The 17618-nt window shown below is 55.7% G+C and overlaps 6 protein-coding genes across 6 annotated transcripts; 3 read left to right on the top strand and 3 right to left on the bottom strand.

Annotated features, from left to right (window-relative positions):
• Positions 1-2280: 2280 nt before the first annotated feature.
• EV422DRAFT_518599 (uncharacterized protein) lies at positions 2281-4354 on the top strand. The gene is made up of 4 exons (XM_053069538.1): positions 2281-2304; positions 2357-2931; positions 3013-3389; positions 3453-4354. Exons 2-4 carry the CDS (start codon positions 2573-2575, stop codon positions 4079-4081), a joined length of 1365 nt encoding a protein of 454 aa, XP_052927897.1. The 5' UTR covers positions 2281-2304; positions 2357-2572; the 3' UTR covers positions 4082-4354.
• A 468-nt stretch (positions 4355-4822) lies between these two features.
• On the bottom strand, positions 4823-7386 carry EV422DRAFT_518598 (uncharacterized protein). The gene has a single exon (XM_053069537.1). It carries the CDS (start codon positions 7241-7243, stop codon positions 5192-5194), a length of 2052 nt encoding a protein of 683 aa, XP_052927896.1. The 5' UTR covers positions 7244-7386; the 3' UTR covers positions 4823-5191.
• A 426-nt stretch (positions 7387-7812) lies between these two features.
• Positions 7813-9630, top strand: EV422DRAFT_549968 (uncharacterized protein; the record flags this gene model as incomplete). Its single annotated transcript, XM_053071741.1, has 3 exons — positions 7813-8102; positions 8445-9489; positions 9511-9630. The coding sequence occupies 3 exons, from the start codon at positions 7813-7815 to the stop codon at positions 9628-9630; spliced, it is 1455 nt and encodes a 484-aa protein (XP_052927895.1).
• Positions 9631-9796: 166 nt separating this feature from the next.
• On the top strand, positions 9797-11709 carry EV422DRAFT_303465 (major facilitator superfamily domain-containing protein). Its single transcript, XM_053066110.1, has one exon. It carries the CDS (start codon positions 9963-9965, stop codon positions 11436-11438), a length of 1476 nt encoding a protein of 491 aa, XP_052927894.1. The 5' UTR covers positions 9797-9962; the 3' UTR covers positions 11439-11709.
• Positions 11710-14399, bottom strand: EV422DRAFT_303470 (APC amino acid permease). Its single transcript, XM_053066111.1, has 7 exons — positions 14157-14399; positions 13977-14054; positions 13858-13905; positions 13531-13779; positions 12681-13271; positions 12210-12590; positions 11710-12131 (listed from the first exon to the last, which is right to left on the bottom strand). Exons 1-7 carry the CDS (start codon positions 14238-14240, stop codon positions 11982-11984), a joined length of 1581 nt encoding a protein of 526 aa, XP_052927893.1. The 5' UTR covers positions 14241-14399; the 3' UTR covers positions 11710-11981.
• A 1293-nt stretch (positions 14400-15692) lies between these two features.
• On the bottom strand, positions 15693-16870 carry EV422DRAFT_492843 (Thi4 family-domain-containing protein; the record flags this gene model as incomplete). Its single annotated transcript, XM_053067630.1, has 5 exons — positions 15693-15772; positions 15862-16135; positions 16214-16360; positions 16435-16631; positions 16723-16870. 5 exons carry the CDS (start codon positions 16868-16870, stop codon positions 15693-15695), a joined length of 846 nt encoding a protein of 281 aa, XP_052927892.1.
• Positions 16871-17618: the final 748 nt, after the last annotated feature.

The following is a 17618-nucleotide window of genomic DNA, read 5'->3' as shown; positions in this document are numbered from 1 at the left end:
CAGATCTGGAATGGATGGTACAGTACTGTGCAGTCACAGAAAGAGAAAATGCGTGACCGCGTGAAAAGTGATATATAATGCGACCCTGCACGTGACCACCGGGGAATTATTATAGGAGCTTGCCTTTCAAGATCACTCAACACAGGACAGCTAGGACGGCGTCGGAAGGGCATCGAGCTGTCTTTACTTTAACGGCAATCGCAGGTATCGTGTCAAAATGTCGGCAGCCCCCGAACCGCCCGCTGTTGCCGAGGATCCGTGCTGGGGTTCTGAAGACGGTGACTATACACAAGAACCGTTTGTCGTCGGTCTGAGCAACTTCTATGGCGACAAGGCGGTCAACCACATGGCGCTTCGATTGGGTCTCGATCTCGAACTGAGTAAAAAACACGATGCCCTTGGATCGCGTACGTGATATAGTCGACGACTGCACTCTGCTGGTGACGCTGACTGAGATCCAAATCTGCACTGCTGAGCTGGCTCGCTATTTGCACCCTCCGACGGAGAACGAGATCGGCGATCTCATGGAAGCCAAATGGCATCAATACGAAGAGTGCCTCTTGCAGGTCTCCATAGTCTGGAATATGTTCAACGCCAAGAACTTCAGTCATGTTGTATTCTACAACGTGTCGGTGTGGCTGCGCACGAAGAACATCCACGAGTTCATTCCCGGCTCGTTGCTGTTCTTCAAAGATAAGGGAGGGAAGGAGGATGAAGTCGAGCACATTCTGGACGAAGGTCGTCGGTCCAAGCAGCGTTGTACTGATCTATACGACCGATGAATAAGCATCACGGGAGGAGACCTGCATCCGCTGGAGCGCGAAGTTCGCACAAGCGGCGAAATAATTTGTCTTCGACAACTGGTGGATGTTTACGATGGCCTGTCTCGAGTGTTGGCCATGTCGAGATCGCCAGGGTGTCTTGAGCCGCCTTAGAAGCACGCCATAGAACCTCAACGATTTGACGGGGATGGCCCTGGACCTTCTCAGCTACCTCACACCCTCTAGCGGAAGCTATCGTCGACTATCCGATCACCGGACTGGATAAACGGATGGAAACCACCTACCGAAGTCCCACCGAGCAAGATGTGGGATATCATCGCGGAGGGAGAATCCTCGCCAGTCTCCCATACACCTATTTCTCCGTCGAAGGGCAAGTGTGGCTGCTACAGCCATACCGATTTCGTTCAGAAGTCCATGCATTGAGTTTTCGATGGCAATGCCCTGAATCATTCTAAATATGCAATGAATGGCATCATCGAGGGTTACTGGGAGCGTTGATGGTCACTGGTCACCAAAGGGCAACTACTCTTTGTGGCCGAGGGAAGCGGCTGGACGGACTGGTGAACACGCTTGATAGGGTTTGGCTTCTGAGGTTTTGGGGTCGGGGTCGGTCAATGTAGGGACATGGGTTTTAGCGGGTTGTAGATGTTCTGTACGTAGGACTCACGACTTTGTTGCCGCTGCATTATTGCTCGACCAAAGTTCGAAAAGATTACCAAAAAACACGGCGAGAAATCATGGTGACAAACCGGTCGTGGATGCCGGACGACCCAAATATCGTTATAGACTGCTCCATGGGTCTCACAAACAAAATGCGCTCTTCACGCAGCCCAGCTGCCCAGGCCTCAGGTCTTCCTCGGTATAAATCATTATCACCAAATTCATCGACCGTGGCTTTGATGCAACCCTACGGGTGTACGGCCATGCAGTTGGAGCCCCGCGGGGACCCTCTTCCAAGTTTTTGTTGTAGATCTGCGCTGCCAGTTGTCATTCAATTACAGAATTGTGTTCCAATCTGTGTTCAAGTGCTTTGCGCTTCTCACGCATCTACGGCCAAGGCTCATGTGTACCGTGAGCGTGAGGCTGCGACTAATGTCACAGGTTGCACTAATCATGAGCTGAATTGGGAATTCGACAGTGTTCCCGTCAGAAGAACCTTATGATTTGCATCGTACGTAGCTGGTTTTCTTTCTTCTTTGACGCAGCGTTTGTGACACGGCACACAGATGTTGTCCCCGTCGTCCATTATGGTCGTCCAGACTTCACGGTTGTGCAAGGCTCGGTTGGGTATGTAGACCCGCCGTTCATGGCTGCTGGTTTTCTGTTTTCTTTGACGCAGCGTTTGTGCCATGGCATACATATTACAGATATCGTTCCGAGACTTCACGGTTATGCAAGGCTCGGCTGGGTATGTAGCCCCGCCGTTCATGGCTGCTGGCTTTCCTTTTTCTTTGACGCAGCGTTTGTGCCATGGCGCACATATGTCATCCCGAGACTTCACGGTTATGCACGGGTCGGCTGGGTATGTAGCCCCGCCGTTCACGGCCGCTGGCTTTCTTTCTAATTTGACGCAGCATTTCCGCACAGATGTCGTCCGGTACGCCTTTACGTTCGTTGGGACCTCACGGTTGCGCAGAACTGCGCCTTAGGTGTCGAGTATTTCTCTTGATGCCGGGTCTCTCTCTGCAGTCAAGGGTGTCTTTCACCGATGGGGCGGGTATAAATTGCGTCCGCCGTTCCCGCCCTCGCCAGTTCAGCATTTCTTCGCCGGTATCTGGATCTAGCAGAACATGGTCTCCTTCCTCAGCCTAGCACTCGCGCTTTTAGCGCTGACCCAGGCGGTCATCGCTCAGAAGGCTTGCACCGCCCCCACGACCCGCCGCGAGTTCCGCGAGCTCTCCGATGGCGACAAGCAACTGTTCATGAACGCCGTCAAGTGCCTGCGCAACCCCCAACAAGCACCGTCTATGATCCCGTCGACGGGGTCGCGCACGCTATACGATGATTTGGTCTACATCCATAGGCAGTTTGCGCCGCAGACCCACAACGGCGCTTCTTTTTTGCCTTGGCATCGAGGCATGCTGGCGTTGTTTGAGAGTTGGATGAGTACGAAGTGTGGATGGAATGGGGGTTTGCCGTTCTGGGATTGGTGCGTACCTCACATACCCATCCGGTTCTACCGTACGCATTGCGTCGCTGATGCTGATTGTCTACCGTCTCCGGACTCTAGGACACTCGACTCCCAAGCCCCCCAAAACTCCGTCCTGCTCACCAATCGCTGGTTCGGCAGTAACGGCAACCCCAACCAACAGAACTGCATCTACAACGGACAATTCGTCGGCACCCGCACCGTCTTCACCAACCCGGGGACCTCGAACTGCATCCATCGCTGGTTTAATGTGAACAACAGGCCGACCTCGGGCCCAAGCCTCTACAACAGCGTCGCTGTGCAGACCCTGTTGCAGAACTCGAGGAGTTCGTATGCTTCGTTCCGCAACAATTTCGAGAGCCAGCCGCATAATCTTCTTCATACGTCCATGGGCGGGGATATGTTCGTTGTGGCGATCTCTCCTAATGATCCCCTCTTCTATCTGCATCACGCGAATGGTACGTACGGTACACTGCATGCACTCAATCGACTCTCACTGACATTATCATATCCGCACCCAGTCGACCGCCTGTGGACCCTCTGGCAACGCAACAACCCCACCCTCGCCAACACCTACAACGACTTCAACCGCCCCGTCACCATCAACGACATCATGCAATACAACTCACTCTATCCCAACACCCCCGTGCGATCCTTCCTCTCGACGACCGCGGGGGACCTCATGTGCTATCGCTACAGCAACAGCGTCGCTCCTACGGGTCTTTTGTTCACGGGAACCGCTGCCCCAGCCGATGTCAATGCCACAAGCTCGGTCCCCGGCGCTGCGGATAAGACCCGGTTGAAACCCGTTGAGCGGATCTCCGAGACCTGGCTGAAGCACATGAACTACACGAAACCCGAGATTGCCGCCATCCGGGAGCAAGAAGCGCTCGTCAACAACGTCGTTAAGTTCGCCAACAAGGCCGGCTTCGTGTCGCACGACGCGCCCGTGTACACCGGAACTCAGGAGTGGAGACCAGTGACGGACAAGGAAGTGGCTGTCCGCACGCGGATGCTTTCGATGTTGGCGGACACGGCCAAGGAGGCTGTTGCTCAGGCAAGCGCGCCGATGTTTGGATCAGATTCGAATGCGATTTCGGGGAAGGTGGAGGCCGTGTTGGCTCTTTCTAAGCTGTGGACTTTGGCGTAGTAGCTTCTCTTCCCATATATTTCGTTCGTTGTTAACAGTACCTTCTGCCAGGGACACCTCGAATCTTTGGTGTGTATGTTTGTATGTAAAGATCCCGTAATCCAAAAAGTCACTGAGAAATTGTTGACTTCCCACGCCCTTTGCCTGCATATTAGGCTCCGTCGGTGCTTGAATAAGACCTCACGTTTGCATTTTGGCGACACTCTCTGAGACACCGATCTGATAAAAGGAATCTCACGGGGTCCAATGCTGCTCAACATCCGTCGTTTCGAGCATCACACTCCGGGAGAAACGCGCTGTCGAACTTCCGGACTTGGTGGCCCGCACAATCCTTCATTGCTGTGCCTTCACAATCCTTCACAATGCACCTGGCAACGCCCGCAATGGGTTGTCCCTCAACGCACAATGACACCATCCGTTTTTGTTTTCGCACAATCCCCCATCCGTCTGTGTGTTCATGAGGCCGCACAACCGGTGGTACGCGGGGCACCCTCCGGCAGTCCGATTGTGAACCCTTCGCCTTGTTCTCTTTCCACACAATCGTCCATTCATCAGACGCTATTGACGGGATTTTTTTTTGTTTCTTCCCGCACAATCGTACGCTCAATACGATCCATTTTTTTTTTGTTTTTGTTTTTCGTACAATCGGGGATCCTTTACATGTTTGTTCCCGATATAACCGCCGGTACCCCTCTCGCACCATGCCACGTTCGGTATATCCCGCGCATTGTTAGCCAACCCCCCACGCCATGGTCCCTCACGTAGATTTACGTCTACGTCTAGGCTCCAATATCCCGGTGGTTTGCTCCGTCGCAGGTTTCCCCGACCCGTCTCAGCGATCGCATGCGGCCGCGAGACAGCCGGGGTGGTGAGGTTTCCATGTGCAATGGGCGAACTGGGAGGGTTGGTTGAGGTACAGTACAGTACTCCAAACGGGGTTATGCGCAACAATGATCGACGCTAGCTCGCGGGCTCGTTTGATTACCCTCCGTGCGATGGGGACGTTGAAGCAACGTTTGTTTTCGGCATTATCAGGACTTAAATATGCGAAACAACTCATCTATCTATCTATCCTAAGCACACAAGTGATGGTATACAGTCCCAACCCCTCTACGCACGGCAGTTCCCGTCGTCAGTCCACCCCTCACTCCCCACACACTTCTTGCACACAAATAACCCGGTCGGGTCATACTGATTCTTGATGCTCAACAGCTTCGCATAATGGTTCCCAAAGAACGCGTCCCGGTAGTTCGGCTCGTTCGCATCCGCCTCGTTAAAGTACGCGCCGGACCCGGGAGTGACGTCGCGCATGAGCTGGGTGAGACGGGTGACTTCAGCTTTGGCGGTCGCGATCTCGGCGGCGGGTGCGGCGTCCGTCCATCCTTTTGTGATGACGACGTGCCAGAGGGCTTTGCGCCAGGCCGGGTTGAGTCCCAGTGCGTCTGGGTCCTGCTGGGCGACTTTGCCGCCCGCGACGAGTTGGGCGAGCATGAAGGGTGTGGAGCCCATTTGGGTGAGGATGTCGGAGAGGGCGCCCCCGAGTTGTTTGCTGGCGACGGGGTCTGTGAATGTTGTGGTGGGGATGAGGCGGGATCCGAGGGCGAGGGAGGTTCCGACCGTGTCTGTGCAGGTTTGGGGCCAGGTGCGGCAGGAGAGGAAGTTGTAGGCGGAGTAGTAGGTTGGGAAGGACACGGTGGCGCCGCCTTGGGCGTAGGTTCCGTTGGAGGAGGCGACGAACTCGGTGAGGGGTTTGAGTGCTTCGGCGATGGTGGCGTTGGTGCCGTTGGGGTGGTAGAGGATGTACAGGACGGAGACGGGGGTGAGGGAGTAGTATCCCGAGACGCCTGCTTTGTCGAGCGCGGGTTGGATGTCGATGAGGCGTTGAAGGAGGGCTTTGCCGGCTGCGCGGGGGTCGGCGGCGCCGGCGCTGCTGATGCTCCCAATGGCCGCGCCGGTTTTTGGAGATGGGTGAGTCTTGACGGTCGCGGAGGCGACAACGCCGAATGTGCCGCCGCCGCCGCCTCGGAGGGCCCAGAAGAGGTCGGTGTTTTGGCACTCGTTGGCGATCACCTCATTGCCGTTGGCGGTGATGACGGAGAACTCGATCGCGTTGTCGGCGGCGAGCCCGAATGTGCGGGAGATGGGACTGTGACCGCCTCCTTGCAGGTATCCACCGACTGAACCCACTGTCCGTGCCTCACCTCCGATCACCGCAAGCCCCCTCGCTTCGGCCGCCGGGTAGACGTTCGCCCATTGTTCGCCGGCCTGAATGGTGACAGCACTTCCGACATTTTTCCTGCACTTGCGGGGCACGAAACTCTCATGGAAATCCATCCCGCGCATGTGGTGCGTCCAGAGGAGGAACGAGCCAGCGCCGCTGCTGCGTCCAAAGTAGTCGTGGCCGGTGTTCTTGACGACCAGCCTCAGGTTGTTCTTCCGGGCAAAGTTGACGGCGGCTTTGATGTCGTTTTTGGTCTTGGCTTCGATACCGACCACGGGGACGCGGCCTTGCCCGCAAGTGCCTGTGAGTGTGTTGTCTAAGGGACATACGTTGACTTCGTTCGCATCACCAGCGTGGTTAAGATGCATCGTGGCGCCCGGGATATCACCTCTGAAGTAGGGGTTGGTGGAATTGGCACGAAGGGAAGCGCATTGAGCGGCGTTGAAGTTGGCGGACGACGGGTAGCACACCGCAGCGGCGGGGGCAATGCTGATCAAGCGACCAGAGACGGTGGCATTCAGGCGAGCAAAGTCGGCGGCTTTGGGCCAGCAGCTGGAGTCGGAGGCCAGACAGCGGCATGAGTGCTGCTTGGGAGCGGGGTCGGCAGGAGCGGCGAGGACGGCTCCGCTGAAAAGGAGGGCGGCAGCCGCGGTGGTGACGGTCGAGACGAGCATTCTGGTGATGCGTGCAGACGATGGGTTGGCCGTGTGGGTAGTCGTATGTTGTCGTCCTGTCGCAAGTCCCTCTCCCCTTATAAGCCAAGCGCCAAGTTGCAAGTCCTTCCCATACGTACAGTACATACACACACCGCCGCGCTTACTTCCAGACCGTACTGTAGATACTGTAGGTCGCTCGCTCGTTGGTCTTGGCCTCTCATCAGCGGGCGCGAAGGAGTCTCCGCCCATACACATGCCATGTTGTATAACTTGTATGGATCCCATCCAACGCAAATTTCAATCGTTGCCAACTTCAAAGGTTCCCAAAAATGGCTTCCTCGTACCACCTTGACTTCCTTGTGTCGGATACACCGACCGCACACCGGGACTTGGCAAAGGAGACCAAGGGCTACTACCGTTTCCGGCGGTGTTGACTGTTGGGGTGCCAAGAGAGACAGAGAGAGAGTAAAACGCGTTTGGCCTTTGGACTTTCGCGCGTGAATGGATCGGATCGGCCATTGTGAGTGTGTGAGTCAGCGCGCAGAGAAGAACGACCACTTGAAATACCGCTGAAGTCACGTGGACAGCTAGGCATTTGAGATCCTTTCGCAGTGACATGTTTACGGGAATAAAGGCATCGGGAAGACAGGCGGCGCAGGATGGGCATCGAGCCCTTGCAAAGAACGAACGAACGAACTCGCTCCGTGCAAGCGACCTCGGCAAGCGCCAACTGCTCACTCACTCCCTCCTTGCTCATCTGCAACCTGCTGCCGGTCTTCATACACTTCTGGCGGCTTGATCTCTCGTCACAACATACCCACGAACTCCCAGGTCCACTCAAAAACACCCAAACAATGAAGGCCAACCCACCACCAACTCTCCGGTCCATACCCCTCCTCCTCCTCACCACCACCGTCCTCCTCCTCCTTCTCCCCCCAGCCTTCGCCCACTCGCACCCGGACCCTTCAACCCTCGACCCTGCCCAACAAGCAAACACGCCCATCGACAATATTCTCTACCTCCATATGATGGTTCAAGTGATTGCTTGGGGGGGTTTATTTCCACTGGGCATGGTGCTGGGGATTGTTAGGTCGAGGTGGCATGTGCCTGTGCAGGTTGGCGCGACGGTTTTGACTATCGGCGGGTATGTATGGGGAGAGCATGGGGACGCGAGCGACAGCGAGCACGAGCGGAGCGAGTTCCTGATGCGCCAAAGGCGCAATACTCCTAACCGCGGTACTCAGCGAGCGCCGGCGAGCGTCGCGTCAGATCTTTGCGAACGAAGCGAGCTTAGCATACGCATCCCAACCTCCTCGTTACGAGCGGAGAGCGAGCATGTCGTTTCATGCATCGCAGGGTTGATGGGTTGATGGTTCAATGGTTGATGGTCGATCGTCGACGGATGATCTCCGACACTTCGTTCGCTGGTTGATGGCACTAACTCGTTCGCTTCTCTTCGGTCCTCTTCGCTTACTGCGTTTCAAAGGTACATATTAGGCCACTCCCATAAAGGGCGGCAATTCCCACACACCGCGCACGGCTCCTTCGCATCATTACTTGCAGTCTGCTTAGCAGCGCAAGTCTCACTCGGCCTCTACCTAAAACTCCACATCCACGAAGGCACTCGGTTCCGCCGCCTCATTGTCATCACACACGGCATCCTCGGCAAATCCTGGCCAATCCTAGCCTGGACACAGATATTACTCGGCGTCGTCGCCTCCCTCGGCTTCTGCACCGGCGAGCACCTCGGCCAATGTCTCGCGCACCTCATCATGGGCTCCGCCTTCATCGCCTACGGCTCCCTGCTAGTCCTCATGCTCCGCGTCGGATCCGCCTGGCTCGCCCGCCAGAACAAATCCCAGGAGTTCATCGACTCGTTCGTGTTGATGGTCTGGGGGATTGTCAACACGTTCACGGAACACGGGTGGGGCACACCGTGGAGCCATAAGGATATGCAGCATACGAGTATGGGGATCGTGTGGTGGGCTTCCGGGGCGCTGAGTCTGTTTCTATCTCGAAACGGCCGCCGGTCGATTTTTCCGGGGATCATACTGATTTTCACGGGGTACTCGTTTTTCACGCACGCACAAAGTCTTGAATTCTCCGCGAAATTGCATGCGGCGTTTGGGGGGACGTTGATGCTTGCTGGGTTGACACGGGTGATCGAGATCTCTTTCATCTTGAGAGACGCACCCGCGGACAGTGCCAACGTCCGATCGTTCCAACACATCCCCCCTTTCCTCCTCACCGTCTCCGGCACAATGTTCATGACGGTCACCGAAGAACAGCTCGCGTTGATCAACGGTATCGGGGTGGACCATTCGACTTACATCCTCCTCCAAATCACCATTGCGTCGCTGACATACCTGTGGGTCAACGCCCTCATCTCCGTATACTCGACATCGGGGAGGAACGCGGCTCCGATGAGCGCGAATCCGCTGTTACCAAAGACCGAGTCGTCGCGGCCGCGGAATCCGAATAACGCGGGTGATGGGGGAGTGTATCAACCGCTGCAGACGCCGTCGAGTAGTGTGATCACATTGGATGATGAGGATGAGGATGAGGAGACGATCTCGGATGATGATTCAATCTTGGATGCGAAGGGCAAGGGGAGGGGTGCGAATAGAGGGGTGGCGGGGTATGATGAGGATGTGCAGTTGCGACGGATGTGATGTAGTGGGATGAATATTTTGGGGGACAGTTTTTTTTGGGAGAAATCACGTAGATAAAGCGGCTGAGAGGAAAGATAAATGGGAATATAGACGCTTCCATTAGAGGGAGATGCTGCAGGGTGGGATATCTCGCTATGTGGGCTGCTGTGTGGGGGTGGTTTGTGTGTGCGGTCCCACAAGCGCGCGGTCTTTGATACTGTAAGGGCCCCTTTCCTGAACTTCCCGGCCTCCGCACATCTGCAATCGGTGCCCGTTTCTACCTGCACGTAGTTTGCAGCACAGCACAACCAACCACCATCTCCACCTCCGCACCCTCCAAGTCCTGCCCAACCATGCCCACCTCCGCCATCCTCCAGGAGCTAGGTCTAACCACTATCCTCCATGCCGCGCGCGACATCCACCTCCTCCTCCTGTCCAAATTCCTGCGCATGTTCGCATACGGCGCCTCGACGCTGATCCTCGCGGTCTACTTCTCAGCCCTCGGGCATTCGGACGAGAAGATCGGGCTGTTCATGACGCTGACATTGCTCGGGGATGTGATCATCAGCTTGTTTCTGACGGTGGTGGCGGATAGCTTGGGCCGGCGGCGGATATTGGTGCTGTCGTGTGGGTTGATGATGGTTTCCGGGGTCGTGTTTGCGCTCACGGACAACTACTACATTCTGTTGGTGGCGGCTATCGTTGGGGTGATTTCGCCCTCCGGGAATGAGATCGGCCCGTTCCGCGCCGTCGAGGAATCGACGCTCGCGCATCTCTCGTCCCCCGCGACGCGGTCGGATGTGTTTGCGTGGTATGTCGTGGTGGGGACGCTCGGGGCGGCGGGCGGGTCGTTGGGGGCCGGGTGGGTGGTGCAGGTGTTGGGGGAGAGGGAGGGGTGGACGGGTGTGGAGGCGTATCGGGCGGTGTTTTGGGGGTATGCGGTGGTGGGGTTTGTGAAGGGGTGTGTGGCGATGGGGTTGGGGGAGGGGTGTGAGCCGGCGAGGGTGCCGGAGGTGGATGAGGAGAGGAGACCGCTTTTGGGCGATGGGGCGGCGACGATGGGGCCGACGACAACATCCCCAGCAGCGACCACACCCACCAGCAATCCACCACCACCGGACCGAAAAGGCATCTTTTCCCACCTCTCCCCCGCCACCCTCACCCTCCTCCTCAAAATCAGCCTCATCTTCTCCATCGACTCCCTCGCCTCCGGCATGGTCCCCACCTCGCTCGTCGCCTACTTCCTCGACACCAAATTCCAACTCCCAAAGTCCCAACTCGGCTCCATCCTCTCCACGGCCTCCTTCACCGCCTCCCTCGGCAACATCGCGGCGTCCAGCATCTCCAAACGCATCGGGCTGGTGCCCACGATGGTGTTCACCCACCTCCCGTCAGCCATCTTCCTAGCCCTGTTCCCCTTCCCATCCTCGATCGCGGTGACGCTCGTGTTCCTGTTCGCCCGCGCCTCCCTCGCGTCCATGGACCAGGCCCCGCGCACAACCTTCCTGTCGATCATCATCCTCCCCGCGGAACGCACGGCCGTGATGGGCATCGTGAACACGGTCAAGACGTGTGCGCAGAGCGGCGGGCCGGTCATTACCGGTTACCTGGCGGCGAATGGCCGGTTTTGGGTCGCGTTTGTGGTGGCGGGCGTGTTGAAGGCTAGTTATGATTTGGGGATGTTGGGCATGTTTTTGGGGGTTAAGGGGAGGGAGGAGGAGGTGGTTCGGGAGACGAGTGGGGAGACGGTGGGGGAGGAGGAGGAGGAAGAGGTAAGGGTTGAGGTTGATGTTGATGGTGATGCGGGGGTGGAGAGGAGGGCGGAGTGAAGGGATGGAGCGAGGATGGGACCCTGCATTAGATATGGATATGCTACGGCAATCAGCGGACTTTTGTATAGATCCAAGTATACGTAAATAGGTTGTGCGACGGTGTTAACAGCGGAGCAGACTTGGAGCCCCATCTGTAACATGCTCAACACTGATCATTCGTAGTCCACCATTAAAGTACGTCGCTCTTCCATCAGCAGACTCCGCAGAGTCCATCGCGATGCCTATCCGTCACAATCTGCGGAGCCCCAACACAGACAGCCTTCCGTGCCATAGCGCAACATCATATAACCCGCAACATATCCCTCCTCGATGAAACTGCGATTGTTCGTACAAAGTCCACAATATAGTCGGATATCAATCCCGCTCAAAAAAGCCCATACAACAAAACAAAAGCAAAAAAAAAAAAGCTCACAGTCCCAAAACCCAAAAACATCCACCCCGAACCCGCGGGGAAAAAAAAAACAAAAACAGAAAAAGTGTTCTACAATCCTCTCCCTCACTCCCTCACTCAAAATCCCGCACATACGCCGCCTCTCTCGTTCACAACGCAATCTCCGTCGCGTCCCGATCAACCACCCCCGGGGGTGCGGACGCGGGTGCAAACGCCGCAATCTTCGGGCCCTTGAACCATTTCCTCGCATCCACAATCCACCAGCCCATTGAAAGCACGAGTACGAAGCCCAACATCACCTAGACCCCCCCCCAAAAAAAAATCAGCGGGGGGGATGACAGACATGTTACAGAAGAGATGGGGGACTGCCTACTCACCACCGCGTAATTCATATTCTGTGCCGTGACAGGGTACCCAGTCGGCAACACAAACAACACCGTGATCAGCGCCGTCCAGCACACGGCCGTCCACCCGACCACCTTACTCCACTTCCCAAGATGCACCGGTCCCTTCCTGAACGTATGTCTCCCCAGGGTCAATCTCAGGAAAACGGGGATGGCGTACGAGACGTACAGCCCGATGGTCGCAATGGATGTGATGGCGGCGAAGGCGGTGGAGTTGCCGAGGATGGGAAGGATTAGGACGAGGGAGAGGACGGTGGAGAGCCAGACGGCGCGGACGGGGGTGTGTGTGGACGGGTTGATGATGTGGAGGTACGAGGAAAACGGAAGCGCCCCGTCCCTCGTAAAGGCATAGATCTGTGGAAACGGGGAGTGAGAGGTGAGTGGGTTTTCATGAGTAAGCGAAAGAAGGTGGGATGCATGAATTCATTGCTTCGCGGCACTCACCATTCGAGAATTGGACGTGACGGAACTCATCCCACACCAAAACATCGCGCCGAGCACCACACACCCCAAAAGCGTCGCGCCCCTCGTCCCGGTCGTATCCAAAAAGATCTGCATAACACCCCCCACACTGCCGTCCTCCCCGCCCACCGCGCCCTCATTCTGGATACTGAACGTCAACCCAATCAAATAAAACCATCCCACCACAAACGATACGACAATGGACATCACAATCCCCACTGGTCCGGAGATGGCGGCGTTTTTGGTCTCCTCGGTCATATGTGCGGAGGCGTCGTAGCCGGTCATGGTGAATTGAGCGGTAAGCAAACCGATGAGGATGACGTAGCCGCGCCCAGCGACGTCGCCCCAGCCGCCGGTGGCGTCGCGGTAGGTGGTAAAGACGTAAGTGGCGGATTGGTGGGTGGGGGCGAGGGCGAGGATGACGGCGACGATTGTGATGGTGCCGAGAATGTGCCACCAGACGGAGACGTAGTTTAGCTGGTTGACGAGTTTGACGGCGAACGTGTTGAGCAGGCCGTGTACGATTAGGATCGCGGCGCAGACTAGTACTTGGTGGTATGGCTCGGGTACAAACTAAGCGAAGCAAAGCAAAGTTGTATGAGCGAAGTTCGATGAGCGATGCGAAGGTTGGCTGGATGAACACTTGGTAGCGGAATCCTGCGCCTATGGCGCAGTGTGGTGCTCGCTTCGCTCGCAAAAGATCTGACGCTCGCTGAGGCTCGCTAAGAGCCGTAATTAGGGGTATTGCGCATTCGGCACAAGGAATCGCTCCGCTCGCCGCTCTGGTCGACCTCGCCTGCCTCAAGCATCCGCTCGCTCTCGCTTCGCTTACCTCCTCCCTATTCAACGCGACCACCTGCAAAACCACCGCCGCATTTGCAAAAATAATACCACTCGTACAAGCAATCTGCCCAATCAAATTAAACCAGCCAGTCACCCAACTGGCTAATGGGGCATACTTTGGCCCACTCAATTGAGCCGACCAGTAGTATAATCCCCCGGATGTTGGAAAGCTGGAACATATCTCGGCCATTGCGAGACCGACGAGGAGGGTGAAGAAGGAGACTACTGGCCAGCCCCACTGTCGGAGGGAGAGAAGGATCGAGGGGCATCAGTGGATGGGACGGCCTGATTTGGGGTTTTGAGGGAGGGTGCTTACGATGATGGTTGCGGGACCGCCAGTGTTGAAGCCATACATGTACAGTCCCTAGGTAACAAAATTTGAGCATGCGATGCAAATCGTAGACAATGGTATTCCCTCTCTGCCATCTCACTCACATTGAGCCCGGTGAGGATACTGATAATTGAAAAGGAAAAGGCAAAGTTGGTGAAGCTGGACAGTTCGCGGCGCAATTCCTTTATGGTTGGTGGGTGGAAATTCCAGACGTGAGTCGGCGCACTTTCCAATATACAAAACCTTGTAAAGGTGGTCAGAGGCGCTGAATTGGAAGTACCCACCTGCTTGTAACCCAGCTGCTCCAACCGCTGCTCGTCGGTCAGAGGCCCGCTGGCATGCGGAGTGTCGAAGTGGCCTTTTTCCATTGCGGCTGCTTTTTTCGGGGGCAACTGAGTTGAGGTAAACAAACTTCCAAAGAGTAGTGACAAGCGAGGCCTGCGTGTCCGTGTTGCTCGTCGTTTTGCAGGGTGGTAGACCAAGTACAGTATGTATGCAAAGGTGCGAGCGAGAGAGCTCTTGTTTTCCCAGAGAGACAACCAGTTCAGCTGCAGCCCTTGTGAAGTTGTGAACTCGGAGCCTCTTTCCCCTCGTTCCGCGATCTTATCTGAACTGTGGGGCTCCAACGGTCCAACCCAACCTTCACAAGGTATCACAACATCATACTGTAATGACTGTACTACCCGATGTTCAAGTCTGAGTCAAGTCCCAGCGCCTATGTATGCTCGTTCATGAGAAGGGCACAGGAAGGTCCCTGACCGAAAAAGCCCTCATCATGAAACGCGTATTCCCCCACACTATCCACATTACCTTGCCGTCATCCCGAAAGCCACTTCCCGAACAGAGAACTTACACGACCCGGCAGCTCCGTCTGATAGACAGACACCCTGTTCCGTGTGTTTCCTTATTTGTTCAGTGTCCGCCCCTCCAAGACCCCATCGCAGTAGTGAGGCGACTGATGGTGAGGGAAGTCAAGGTTGCAACTGTCCCCAAAAAGGGTTGCTGCAACCCTGACGTACCGTACTGTCACCGTCGCTGTTGGACTAAAGCTCTGTACATGACGTCCACGATCATGATACTTCGCTTGTTTGTCCTGGGCTTCCCGCAGTCTCTGCTGCACTATGAGTTCAATGGATCGGTATGCCTCAGCACGCTTCTCCATCTGTACAATGAGCTCACGTCGTGACTTATGCAAGAATGGGATCGACGTAGCGTCCATACGTTGCAACACCTTTGCGTCAACTTGCCAATGCATCGGCGGCTGCAGAATTCTACCCAAATCAACCTCAAAAGGGCAGTATCCAGTGCTGTTCTGCGTACGGTTGTAGGCAAACTCCAACAACGGCAGTTTGTCAACCCAATCGTCTCCCGTTACATTAAGGTACGGTTTTAAGCATCTTCTTCAAGATAGCGATACACCGTTCCGCTCAAGCTCTGCTTAGAGCCCAACAACGATTTGCGTCACGCGCAAAGGAATGGACATCGGACGGTTCTCCTTCCGAGTTCAAACCTTCCGGACTTTTTTTTTCAAAGGCTTTGTGTCCATGACTCCGATGGCCTATGTATCGCATCAACGTCTTACTGACTCGTCTGCGCTCTATCCCACAACCATGGCCTCTTCATATTATATCGATTGGGAAAATAATCGTTGGCGAAGGGATAACACTCTTGAACGCAATGTTCATAAAGAAGAGATTTCCGCCTACGGGGCTATCACTACGCCCAGGTTATGGGAGGGATGGTATATACATTGAATACACACTACGCTTTTCACTACGCCATGGGGAGTTCATTTTACGTTACATACTGCCTATCTCGACCTACTTGCCGACGGCCTTCTGCTTGTTGAGCTTGGAGAGGGCGAGGTGGGCGGCTTTGCGGCCGGACATGAGCATAGCGCCTGTGGGAAGGATGAGCGTATTCAGTGAACGCTGGCTTCAAGGGAACAGAAAAGGTGACATCTCGAAAGACCGAACACCCAATACATACCGAAAGTAGGACCCATACGGGAGGTACCATAGGCCTCAGCAACCTCCATACCAGTCACAATCATACCGGGGACAATCTCCTGAGTCTTGGCAACGACGGCGTCCTCGGCCGCATTCATGTCGAGAGCGCGCATACCGGGGAGCTTCTCGATCATGCCGAGCTCGGCGAGGCGACGCACGCCGGTGGCGCCGAACGGTCCGTCGTGGCCGCAGGAGGAGACGACGATCTTGGACTCGATCACTTGGGGGTCCATGCAGGATTGGGTGCCATGGGCCTGGTGTGAAGGAATCGGTTTGGAACCCAGGATTTAGACGATGTTACGGTGTGAATTGCATGTGTTTTCTTTCCATACCTTGGTGACAAGAGCCCAGTTGGTAACAACACCTTTGACAGAGTCACCGCGGATGATCAGGTCCTCAACGGAGGTAGCGTTGAAGAGCTTGACGTTAGGGGAGGCAAGCACCTTGGCGAGGATGGTGGCCGTGAACAGACCAGCGTGCTGCGAAATCACAAAAGCCATCAGCAATCCCTTACAAAAAGGAATATCCACACAAAAAAGACAAAGCACCCCACCTTCAAGACAACGTAGTGCTCCTTCTCATCGTACTGAATGTTCAGCTCATCCAACACAAGGTGGGCGGGCTTCCTGACTACCATAGGCGTGAACAGCTGTCCACCAACCCACGCACCACCACCGGGCGCGACAGAGGCCTCAATCAAGGCGACCTTGATCTCGGGGTGCTTGGTGAACTCATATGCGGCGCTGAGACCTATAAGCAATGTGCATCATGATGCATGATGAGTATGCAGATCACGCTGCCGAGATGGGAAATGGGGCAATGGGGTGAGAGTTGGACGTACCAGCGGGACCAGCACCGACGATGACGACATCGACGTCAGCGTAGTCGAGCATGTCCTGCATGTAGCGGGTGGTCATCTCGCGGGAGACGTCCGACTCCTTGATGGGGGAGAAGGTCACGTCGAGGGGAAGTTCGGCGAGTGTGGACATGGCTGTAGTTCACAATGGAGGGTAGGCGAAAGCAAGGAGCGTAAGACGGGTTTTGGTAAGTGGGGGAGGGGCAAAGGAGAGCACGATGCGCCGCCTTACCTGTTGATGAAGTTGGGTGAATGGGTATAATCTGAGTGTGCAGTTGCTGGTTTGGAAAGAAAGAAAGCGAAAGCGAAGCGAGGCGCGCAGGGACCGGGTTCACACACTTCTTTATTATGACGATTGAGGTGGGGGCTAATCAAAGAATCCGGAAGAAAGCCCTCCTACCAATCTCCCAACGGAGGCTGCTTGGAGACTTTCCCCGTCGACGTCGTTTGCATGAGGGCATCGATGGGGAAAAAGGGAGCAAGGCCGTGGTGACACATAGCGGGGAACAGGCCACAAGACCTACTCACGCCTCCTTCAACCGAACTTCATGACGAGTAACCACGGACATGGACGGCGGGATGCTGCTCTTGAAGTCCAGTGGGAGACCGGGAATGCAGGTGTTGTTGAGAGGATCGACAAGCATTAAGGTCTTCGGAACTTCGAGGCGCCAACTGTTGTCGGTCCACGGACCTCACGGCGACACAGACACGTTTGTACGCGTCGCGTCGTCGAGCGGCTTTCCACTTTCGACACCGTGCTGGAATGTTGTCAACGGAAAGGACTTGGGGGAATTTCAAACCGCCGGCAGCGTCCATTGAGAGAGTATCTGACGGGAACCCGATACAGGATATCAGAGTCGGACAGTTGCATGAGGTGTCTT

The sequence above is a fragment of the Fimicolochytrium jonesii genome, assembly GCF_025526975.1.
Source record: "Fimicolochytrium jonesii strain JEL569 chromosome Unknown EV422scaffold_4, whole genome shotgun sequence".
In the NCBI taxonomy this organism is placed as follows: domain Eukaryota; kingdom Fungi; phylum Chytridiomycota; class Chytridiomycetes; order Spizellomycetales; family Powellomycetaceae; genus Fimicolochytrium; species Fimicolochytrium jonesii.
Note: the sequence above shows the minus strand (reverse complement) of the source record. Positions and strands in the feature narration are given on the sequence as shown.